The 11,413-nt window shown below is 50.3% G+C and overlaps 1 protein-coding gene across 4 annotated transcripts; it reads left to right on the forward strand.

The window, feature by feature from the left end:
• Positions 1 to 190: 190 nt before the first annotated feature.
• On the forward strand, positions 191 to 11,413 carry POLR1C (RNA polymerase I and III subunit C). Of its 4 annotated transcripts, none has more exons than XM_078868395.1 (11): positions 358 to 447; positions 1,366 to 1,474; positions 2,256 to 2,327; positions 3,494 to 3,601; positions 4,613 to 4,745; positions 5,232 to 5,351; positions 5,752 to 5,904; positions 8,093 to 8,242; positions 8,575 to 8,642; positions 9,385 to 9,402; positions 9,921 to 11,413. In XM_078868395.1, exons 2-11 carry the CDS (start codon positions 1,376 to 1,378, stop codon positions 9,978 to 9,980), a joined length of 981 nt encoding a protein of 326 aa, XP_078724521.1. In that variant the 5' UTR covers positions 358 to 447; positions 1,366 to 1,375; the 3' UTR covers positions 9,981 to 11,413. The 4 variants fall into 4 exon arrangements, with proteins under 4 accessions (XP_078724520.1, XP_078724521.1, XP_078724519.1 ...); XM_078868393.1 differs by having other exon boundaries at positions 9,385 to 9,433; positions 9,896 to 11,411; XM_078868391.1 differs by having other exon boundaries at positions 9,385 to 9,433; positions 9,890 to 11,410.

Genomic DNA, 11,413 nt, shown 5'->3' on the forward strand with positions numbered 1-11,413 from the left:
TATCGACACGACCCGAATTATTATTTAGTATCACCGTATTCTTGATTAAGAAGTCAACCCTCTGTTCAGTCTAGAGGTAAAAAACCTCTGCCCTATCCCCAGCCGGAGCAGGAGCGCTCTCCACCCTCACCAGATGCTAGATTTCCGATTACGACCCTCACAAACCCCCATTACATTTCATATCACGCATTAGGCCGAGCACGTGGAGGGTCGCGCGCACGTGGCTCCGGCACGCCCGTAGCGTGTTTGCGCTACCAAATCCAATCCCGCGCACCGCGAGGCCCCACCGAGAGCCTCGGCATCGCCTGAGCGCCCTGCGGTCGCAGTCCCCTCGCGGAGCCGCAGAGTCTCGAATCTCCCGGGGGTCACGGAGCCATGGCGACCACGGCCGAGAGGGTGACGGAGATGCGCGAACGAGTCCTCCTCAGCGAACACGGCGTGACCAACGTGAGTCTTTTAGTCGAGGATCAACACCGCGGAATGGTGGACGATGTGGTGGTGGTTGGTGGTGGTGATGGTTGTGCTGGACATCCACCACCCTCGTGTACTGTTCAAGTTTCAAGTTTATTTATTTGGTATAGCCCTGTGAGCCATTGGGCTCTTGAATCGGGTGCAACCGCAACAAACAAAAAACAAAAACATGAACAAAAAAACATCTTAAAGTGAATATGTGACTAAGTGCAAACAGAAAATCCAAGAAAAGACAGCAAAATATGTGCCAGCCATCATAGGTGCTCGCTAACACCACTTGCCCAAACATTATGTGAAGGCTTTACAGAGCTATCTCTGTGTTAGTTTAGGTGGTGTACGTGATGGTGGTGTACTGGTGGTGGTGGTGAATGAAGTGGTGGTCATGATGATGTAGGAGGTGATGGTGGTGGATGTTGGTGATGGTGGTGGATGTGGGTGATGGTGTGCGTGGTTGGGTAGTGGAAGATGTGGTGCCGTGGTGGTGATGGTGTAGATGGTATTAGTAATGGGGAGGTGGACGATGGTGGTGCATTTTTGTTGTTGGAGGTGGTGGTGGAAGAGGTGAAAGATGTGGTGGAGGTAATGGTGGTAGTGAAGGTTTCTGGTTGGGGCCATTGGGAATGAGATCCCTTGTGATTATCCCCGATTATCTCTTGTGTGTCTATGCTATCTCGTGCTTTATCTCAATTTATCTTTAAATTGTCGTCTCGCACTGATGCTTTCCCGCACATCCGATTAGCAGGGTTGGCTACGTACGGCGTGAAAGAAGTTCAACATACAGTGAATACATGCTGGTAGCCGCAGTCAATGCTGGGATGATGTGCGATATGTGGGCGGTGATTGATGTCTGGAGGCGCGACCCCCTGCTTTGATCCTCCTCTGTCTTTCATAAAGATCATGAGCCATGGTCTATCCACTGCTTCAAGAAGGCCTCCCCCACCCTGTTGCAATCCCGCACCGTCCAGCGATGGCACGATCCGTCTCGTACCCACACACACACAACGTGAGCTGAGCTCTCATCACTCCATCTGTAAATGTAAATAAATCCTGGCAGGAATTGTTTTCATATAATATTTTGAAGGTTTTTAGCAAGTGGTAAAGTTAACAAATTATTTGGTGATATTGCATCGGCAGTGGTGCACAGGCACATAACAAAAACATGAATGTGCTGTGAACGACAACGTCCCCAATAAGGCCACAGTGTTATTTACGAATGTGTTGAGGTTTTATTTAAAATAAAAAAAATATTTGGTGACCAATGTTCATGCTAGTTAGTACTTGAAAATTAGTTAGTACTAATTGCTAGTTAGTATTTCAAAATCCTGATCTTGGCTTAGCCTTGTTACTCCTTAAAGTTAGGTGCACAGCTGAGTGCGCCATTACCGAAATAAATCGTTCAGCCTTAATCACTTGCAACTGCGTTGTCTGCATCTGAACGAATAGTTGCGCAAAAAGGAAATAAAAATTACATTCAGGATTGTAACAACATATCATAGTTGGCAAATGACTAACACGCGATGAAATGTTGCTGAAAATCAGATAGACTTCAAAGTCAAGCCTGTCTGCTGTGATAACCATCTGGTTGTCCAACTGCTCCCAACTGGTTTCAGACAGCCACGTATAAGCGATTCAGTTTGGATGTAACCAACTTATGCAATTAAACTCTCAGCCGTAGACCCTTGAACCCAGTCCAAAAACGGTGACCTTGCTCCGCTGACCCTGCTCTGCCGGCTCATCTTGACCCCTTGGCGACCTCTGAACCTGTCGCTGTGTTTCCACCGCAGGTTCATTCGACGGACTTCCCCGGCAACTACGCGGGCTACGATGACACGTGGAACCAGGAGAAGTTCGAACAGGTGAGTGAAGAGTACTTTGTCGATTTGTAGCCCTGGCTTGGCAGGGTATGGCATTAAAAGCGAGTGGAATGATTTTCACGTTTTCCCATCTGTACAGGATTTGAGTGATACCAACTCCGCCTTACACGATTGGGTTATCTTTTGATTCTGTGGGTTTCCTCCCTCTTATATGCTCGACAATGGAGTTGTCCAAGCATCAAAATATAGGACCACAGAGCTTGGGCAACCGTTGGCACCAGTTCTGGCTGCCTTACAAATTCAACAGGATTTTGAGATGCATTTTGCATGGATGGCACTATCAAAAAATAAAACACAAGTTACTTTAATACAAACCTACCACACATCAGTTTAGATCTTAAGTTTTCGTGACTGCAATGTTCCATACTCTTTAGTTCTTTCGGTAAAGTCACGTAGGTATAAAATAAAATTAAAAATAATAACAAATAAAATAAATCACGACGTTTCGGAAGCAACACAAGCTTCCGTCATCAGGTGGGACAACCACAGCAAGAAACAAATTACTGTAGTGGGCAAGAGTTGCTCGTAACAAGATATTATATAAGGCAAGAACACACATCACCATAATTGATTGATATCGCATCTCAGATCCAGCTAAAATTAAGCCATGTTTACATCCATAATCATCTTCAAAAAACATCTGGTCAGTGTGGAAGAGTAGGCCAAAATGTCCTGTACAGGGGACTCTAGAGCTCCCTCCAACTGCTCGCAACTGGTTTTAGACAGCCACATATAAACGATTCAGTTTTGCATGCGACCAACTTACCAAATTAAACTCTCAGCTGTAGCCCCTAGAGCTCCCTCTAGTGCAGTGGTTCTTAACCTTTTTGGAGGTACCGAACCCCACCAGTTTCATATGCGCATTCACCGAACCCTTCTTAATTGGAAAAATAAAATATGATTTTTTCAAATTCAAAACATAGGTACATGTTTTACTGGTGCACAATCATATGAGTCGGGTGTGTGTCTTAACCTCCGCCGAACCCCTGAGACTGACTCACCGAACCCCAGGGGTTCGATCGAACTCAGGTTAAGAACCACTGCTCTAGTGGGAGGCTCCTTCCGCCAGCAGTGGGGCGAGCGAGCCGTTGCAGGGCCGCGCCGCGCCTCGCCGTACATCCCTGATGCAAACCGCTGCGCTGCCGCAGAACTTCCGCATCGACGTGGTGCGCATGGAGGACATGGAGATGGAGTTCGACATGGTCGGGGTCGACGCGGCCATCGCCAACGCCTTCCGCAGGATCTTGCTCGCCGAGGTGCGGCGCACAGACACTCGTCCAGAGAGCAACCGGCGATCTGGGACCCACTTCTGGGGTGCTCCCCGTGAACACAGGCCACTAGGGAAAGAAGGGGGTAGAGGGGGGGGGTAACCCCTCTGGCTGTACAAAGTAAAGTCAGTTAAGGCCCACTGAGCTGTATAGCTTGTTTTTCAGAAGCGACCTGGCTATCACAAATGACAGCTCAATCAAGTGGCTTACCGCTTGGAAATTTATAGCAGTCAAATAACTCTGAACGTGTAATGTTGATTCCAAATGTGGAGGGGAAAAATCGGAGGACCCAGAAAAAAATCCACTCGACCACAGGGAAAACATGCAAACTTTAAATATACAAGCGTCATGGTCGGGATTGAACCCATGACCTGTATACCAGGCGAGGTAGTTAACATTTCGCCACCATGGCGCCCCAATAGCTGGGAAAGTCCCGGTAGTGTAAAAAATGTGGTCGTCCTAGGCCTCGCTTAGGCTCGCTTGGCCTGGTGCGGTGTGTAAAATCATCGCCACTGGGCAGACAAATTCAGCTGGGCATGGTGCTGGCCACCCAACCCCTCGTGTTCTGTGCTGGCCTTCATAGGTGCTAGCAAACATCTCTTGCCCCAACAGTCTGTTCAGGTTATACGGCGGATCTTGGTCTTTTTGTGTGTGTATGTGTGAATGTGTGAATATGTTGCGCAGTGATTATCACACTGCACGATGAGCCAGGGATCCGAGTTCGATTTCTCGCTCATGGCCAACACCAGTTTCGATTATATGAATCAGTCCTGGGCCTTCCCTAGGCGGACTCCGCCTCAAATTAATACCTGGTGCGATGTGTAAGCATCATCACTTGGGAGACAAAGGCCCTCGGGCGTGCTGATGGCCACCCACACCCTCGTGTACCGTGCTGGCCTTCATAGGTGCTCGTTGACAGCACTTGCCCCAAAATATCTGTTTAGGTTATATACGGTGGTGTGAGTGAGCGCGGCTCATTGCCTCTGCGTGCCGCTACAGGTGCCGACGATGGCGGTGGAGAAGGTGTTCATCTACAACAACACGTCCATCATCCAGGACGAGATCCTCGCCCACCGCCTGGGCCTCATCCCCATCCACGCAGACCCCCGGCTCTTTGAGTTCCGCAACCCGGGTAACAAGCGGCAGCAGCAGTAGTCGTAGTAGAGTAGTCGTAGTTTTTGTAATGGTAGTTATAGTAGCAGTAGCAGAAACAACAATAGTAGCAGTGGTAATAATAGCAGTAGTAGCAATAGTAATAGCAGCAGTCGTAGTAGCAGTAGTAAAATTAACACCAGTAGTAGCAGCAATGATCATAGTTGTAGTAGCAGTAGTAGCAGCAGTATTAATAGCAAAGGCAGCAGTTCTAGTAATAGCATTGGTAATAATAGTTATAATCTTCATAGTAGCAGCAATAGGCATAGTAGCAGTAGTAGTTGCATTAACAGGTACCACCGCACCATGCACATATGGCACAGTCAACTTAATTAGTCGATTAAAGTACATTCTCCAATTTAATTAAATTTAGCGTTTCACTGAATTTGGCGAAAGTGCAATTCGGCAATGTGTAACCGTTGGCTTGGCCGTTACATGATGGGCAACCGTGCTGGCGCCTGCGCAGGTGACGAGGAGGGTACGGACATCGATACGGTGAAGTTCCAGCTCAAGGTGAAGTGCAGCAGGAACCCCAAGGTTCCCAAAGACTCCTCCGACCCCAACGAGCTCTACATCAACCACAAAGGTGTGGCGGCGCCTCCACGGGTGGTGGGGACGGCGGGTGTGTGTGTGTGTGTGTTATGTGTGGTTGTGTAGAGTGTGTGTGGAGAACAGGTCCTCCACGGAGGTGGTTGGGCGGCTAGGATGGTGAAGGAGTGTGTGCGTGTGTGGAGAGCGGTAGTGCAGCGGTTAGCGCATTGCGCGATGAAACAACGACCCGAGCTCAATTCCCGCTCACTGTCAACACCGGTGACGATTATCTGAACCGGTCCCGGGCCTCGCCTGTGTGTGTATAGTGCACACGATGTTGTGTTCTGTGATATCCGTGCCTGTACGACGAACTTTTCCCGTCTGACCCCCCCCCCCTCCAACATTCACCCCCACCTCTTCGTTCTCTTCGTCCTCATCTTACGCTGCCCCCGCAGTCTATTCGCGGCACTTGCGCTGGGTGCCGCTGGGAAGCCAGGCGGACGTGTACGCCGAGGGCTCCATCCGGCCCGTGGACGACGACATCCTCATCGCTCTGCTGCGGCCGGGGCACGAGATCGACATCATGGTGCACTGCGTCAAGGGCATCGGTGAGACGCTGCAGCGCGATCAAGATGCACTGTGGCGGAATCGCCGATCGTGCAGATATTAGCCAATCGCAAAAAGTAGGCGGTTCAAACGACGCAATACTGGCCAACGGGATCACTTGATCCATGGATCGCTTGGCACTGAAAAACTAATTTAATATTTTTATTTTACCTGGTAAGGCCCACTGAGCTATATAGCTATTACCAGAACCAACCTGGCCACAAATGATAGCTCAACAAAGTGGAAATTTCTAACAGAAAAATACTTTCAAACGCATGTTTCTAAATGTGGAGGGGAAAACCGAAGAACCCAGACAAAAATCCACGTGACCACATGGAGCACATAAAAACTCCAAATATACTGGCATCGGGCTCAGGATCGAACCCACAACCTCCTGTATACCAGGCGAGGTAGATAACATCTCGCCACCATGGAATGGATGCAGTGATTAACCCGCAATTGTTTTGTGATTAGTGAATAAAAACAGACATTTTAACATTGCAGTCGGATCGACAATGAATAGAATCGATATCATAGACCTCGATTGAGGTTCCACACGACCATACTTGAGCAAAGACGCCGTACAGGTGTAGTGACATAAGAAGGGAGGGGCTGCTGGGGGCTCTGGGACCCTGGGCGGGCCAGGCGCTTGGGCCTCTTTGCGCCAGGGCTGGGTTCCCAGGCGGGTCAGACGCTTAAGCCTCTTGGCGCCAGGCGTTGGGTTCCCGGGCGGCCCAGGCGCTTAAGCCGCTTAGCGCCACCAAGGGGGGGGCTGTGTGTGCTCTGTGGGATATCTGGGGGCGCACACGGCCCCACCCCTCGTTGGAGACTAGGCATAAAAGGGGAGCTCCCTGGACGACGGGAGGCAGCCATCAGAGGACCCTGGGATGTTGTGAGAGCCAGTGGTGGGACTCTGGAACTCCCGACTCTACGACCTTGTGAGGGCGAGTTCCAGAGCGTAGCCAGAGTAGAGTATCTAGGCTGTGTACCTAGGCGGTAACAGAGTATCTGGACTGTTGGAGAGTTGGAATGTTGGAGTGCTGTTGGATTGTAATAAAGAAGTTACCTCTACAAGTGTCTCCGGAACCCGTTACACAGGCAATGCCTCGGCAATTTTCTCTCATATATCACTGATCAGTTATTTTGTTGACTGCCTGATTTTATCAAATTACAGCATAGGTGGTGATGGTTGTGGTGGTGGTGGATATTCTATGACTCATCTTCTTGGTTCTTTCGGTAAAGTCACGTAGAAGGGAAATAATAAAATAATACAAATAAAACATAATAAAATACAATTCTCACGACGTTTCTTCACCTGAGGACGGCTGCTTTCGTTGTGGCCGAAACGGAAAGACAGACGCTGTCTTTCCGACAGACCTGTTCTTCACCTGAGGACGGCTGCTTGTGTTGTGGCCGAAACGTCGTGAGAATTGTATTTTATTACGTTTTATTTTTATTATTTATTATTTCCCTTCTACGTGACTTTACCGAAAGAACCAAGAAGATGAATCCCTGCAGTCACGAACGCTTTAAATCGAAATTTATTCTATGACTCGTAAAAATGTTTGCGTTAATTCCACAACTAAGATCGGTAAAAAGAGTAAGAACCTACACAGATACCAAATGTACTAAAATATTATGATTGGTGAATTTGGGTGATGCAGGTGAAGAGCCTGACACCAGCAGCATTTTGGACATTGAGTTTAGAGGTGAGGGACGCGGTGAGGTGAGGGATGCGGGAATGCCGTAGAGGAGAAAGTTGCCATAACCTTGAAGGGATGTGAGGTAGGAATCAGAGGTCGCAACCGGGTACCCAATACCCGTACCCTACCCGATACCCGGCTACCCGTACCCGGCCGGGTACGGGTACCCGTTTGCGACCCTGGTGCGGCCGGGTACGGGTACGGGTAGGCTGTGAGTCACCGGTGAGTAACCGTTTGTCACTCATTTCGGGTAGGGTACGGGTAGCGTTCGGGTACCCATACCCGGCCGGGTACGGGTACGGGTACCCATACCCGGCCGGGTACGGGTACGGGTACCTGTTTGCGACCCTAGTGCGGCCGGGTACGGGTAAGGAATCAAAACCCGTTTGCGACCTCTGGTAGGAATGTCTGGGTGAGGGTGTCTGGTGGCAGCTGGATTCTTGATCGTGATTTTGAATACCTCTCCGTTGGCGATCCCGCACCGCAGGCCGGGACCACGCCAAGTTCTCCCCCGTGGCCACGGCGAGCTACCGACTGCTGCCGGAGATCCGGCTCTTGGCGCCTGTTGTCGGGGCACTGGCGCATAAGCTGCAGAGCTGCTTCTCTGAGGGGGTGATTGGCGTGGAGGAGGTGGACGGTACGACGCAGCGAGTCGCCCCCTTTCCCTCGCCCCGATGTTCCCTGCCCCTGTGCACCGTCGAGAATACAGCTCGCGGCCAACATTGCTGACGAATATCTCAACCGGTCCCGAGCCTCCCCTAGGTCGGCTTGGTCTTAAACGATAACCTTGGTGGGGTGTCTAAACATTTCCACTGGGGAGACAAAGGCGGCCGGGCGTGGTGTTGGCCACCCACCCCCTCGTGTGTTGTACCGGCCTTCATGGGTGTTTGCTAACAGCACTTGCCCCAACAGTTCGTTGAGGCTATACAGGGGATCTTTGTCTCGTGTGTATACGTGCTGCGTGCGCAGGAGAGAAGGTGGCCAAGGTTCTGAATGCCCGGCTTGACACGTGCAGCCGAGAGGTGCTGAGGCATGAGGTGAGAGCGCCACCCCAGCGGTGTCCACCCTTGTGGTCTCCCCTCCCACCACCCCAGCGGTGTCCACCCTTGTGGTCTCCCCTTCCACCACCCCATGATGCTCGAGTGGTTGCATTTGAGAATCGTTGGCAAGTATTGCCTGACCCGGTGCTGGGTCCTTCACCTCCACTCATCCAACATTGGATCAACAAAAACGCTGTACATGTGCATTTGCTGTTGTATTTGTTGCTGTTTCGTGGCCTTGTTGTCTCTCCGATCATGGGGTTCACCCCGTCTGCAAGCACGCCCTTCACTGGACGGAAATTAGACCAGTTTAGTTTCACTAGACGGATGTATAGCAACAATAGTAAGGCTCGCCGAGAAAAAGTTCTGTGTACGGCAAGTCCTCACTTAACACGTGGTGTTCGCATGCTGTGGTTTCGCTCTAACGCAGCTCTTACATTAGCGAAATCTTTTAGCACAACGTGGAACACGCACCGTTATAACGCGGAAGGCGCCCGTTATAACACGGTTTCTGAGTGGTCGACGACGAACTACTTTGTTGAGCTGCATGGCTGAGTGGAGTGATATGGTACGCGGAATAATACAGTATTGCGGCGGTGTGCCCTCAGTTATTTGTCCCACCATCTTAATGTGCGTGCGTACATCGTATCTCGCCAAATATCCTTACATTATTTATAAGGAAATGTTTTCGCTTGACGCGTTTTTCACTTAACGCGTCACTTGTGTGTGTCGTGCGCAGGATCTGAAGGATTTGGTGCAGCTGTGCCGGATCAGGAATCATTTCATCTGTGAGTTCCCAGCACCGCAAGACCCTCCCCCGTTATTCTATCACTGCGAATTACACGCTTACAAAGACAAGCGCGTTTCAAAGCATCACAGAATCCATGCGTACGGTGGACTTGGTTTCTGTTCCAAATGCGGCCACGTGGGTTAGGCCACGTGACGAGCAATTCTTCTCTCGAGCTTTCGCCAGAACGCACTCCTTGTGGGCAACTTCAGGAGTCGGGAAGTGAGGATTCTCTCCTGGCCTCCAGGTATCTGCATCTCCCTGAAGATGCCCTGCAGTAGTGTGTGGCAAAAGCTTGAGAGAAGATATGCTCAACACGCAGCCTAACTCCAGAAGAACCACACTTGGATTTACGCCGCTGTGGAAAAAACTTCCAGCCAGATAGATTTTGGTCATTGTGACGTAATGCCGCTTGTCGTGGTGCGTGTGTGTGTCCCCCACTCCACCAACCCCGCAGTCTCAGTGGAGTCGACGGGGGCCCTGCCGCCCAGCGTGCTCGTGTGCGAGGCAATCAAGGTGCTGATGGAGAAGTGTCACAAGTATCTTAACGAGCTCGACTCCAAGGAGGACGACGATGATGATGAGGAGGAGGCGGCGGCGACAGCTGACAAGATGTGACGTGGCGTGTCGGGTTCGGAACCGTCATCTGGTTGTTGTCCTACAGGTGTCAGAGCCATAGCTGCTTCAACTGCTGCTGGAGCAGCATCACCATATTCTCTGGATTGTAAAGTAACTTTTCTGACACCGAGCACAAGTGTGGGTTTGCGTCTCACTTTCTGAAAATCTTACAATCCGGACGAAACTGGAACCTCTTTTTCCCACCGCACAACCGAACCGCGCCAGGGCCCCTGCCATGGAGCGGTTCGGGAGGCGCCGGTGTTATTTTTCGACCGCGGAAGCTGAGCCGTGCGGTCGTTGCGTGCATCGTCGCCGTGCGTCGTCATGCGTTCGAGTGTACCGACGCAACGTTTGACGAAAGTGATCAACTCCGCCCCCCCCACGACCCCCGACCCCCTTGCTTGGCCCCGAGCCAGATTCCGATGTCTCGTGACACCGGCGAATCATTGTTTGGTTTTTGGCTCCAGCTCAGCCAAATTGCCGGTGGGGGGGGGAAATACCCGTACAGTGAGGGCCCCCCTTGCTGGCTCAACGCTGCTGGTTGTGCGAGCCCCGAGGCAGTCGTTGGCGAGGGGGACGACGGGAGTGCTTCGTAGAGTGATGTTGGTGTGTAGAATTCTTAAACTAAACGGAACATATTTTTTATTTGACCAGGTAAAGCCCACTGAGCTATAGATAGCTATTTTTCAGAAGCGACCTGGCCATAAATGATAGCTCAACGAAGTGGCTTGTCACGTGGAATTATTATAGCCGTCAAATACTCTAAACTCATGTTCATTCTAAACTTGGAGGGAAAAACCGGAGGACCCAGAGAAAAATCCATGCAACTACGGGGAGAGACATGCAAACTCCAAGTATACAGGTGTCATGGTCGGGATCAAACCCACGACCTTCTGCATACCAGGCAAGGTAGTTAACATCTCACCACCGTGGCACCCATTCATCTCCTACGCTCGCGATTCTGTGACTCGCAGTGCTGGATCAAGATTACATCATTTTGTTTTTCTCTTTTGTGATTAAAGCTGCCCGTCGTGGCTGTAGGTGTCCCATGTACCCATAATTTTCGTAAATGTTAAACGGTGGATTCTTAACACACGCGATTCGATGTGTTATGAATGTAAGAATTGATTGTAATTGTTTTGCTTCTATTTTGCCAGCTGGTAATGTTTGTCTACCTTCATCCTAACTGCTCATTTCAGGGAGTTGTTAAAATTCTCAATATTTAAGTTCAGTTCGACTGCCGAGTAGACGGCACTATGTCACCATCAACATTATTGTCTTAATTTATATTGTCATAACAGGCACGCAAAGTTGCTTTGTTCATTTTGACCTTTAGCGTTCCACCCTTTTTGAAACGAATTGT

The sequence above is a fragment of the Lampetra fluviatilis genome, chromosome 25 (genome assembly GCF_964198595.1).
Source record: "Lampetra fluviatilis chromosome 25, kcLamFluv1.1, whole genome shotgun sequence".
Classification (NCBI taxonomy): domain Eukaryota; kingdom Metazoa; phylum Chordata; class Hyperoartia; order Petromyzontiformes; family Petromyzontidae; genus Lampetra; species Lampetra fluviatilis.

What these genes read in the sequence shown, in the direction of transcription:
- POLR1C (XM_078868391.1), top strand. Translation starts at nt 1,376, where the DNA reads ATGGTCTATCCACTGCTTCAAGAAGGCCTCCCCCACCCTGTTGCAATC. An exon ending in GCACTGCGTCAAGGGCATCG is followed by an intron (nt 5,905 to 8,092) that starts GTGAGACGCTGC and finishes CCCGCACCGCAG; the next exon opens with GCCGGGACCACGCCAAGTTC. An exon ending in GATCAGGAATCATTTCATCT is followed by an intron (nt 9,434 to 9,889) that starts GTGAGTTCCCAG and finishes CCAACCCCGCAG; the next exon opens with TCTCAGTGGAGTCGACGGGG.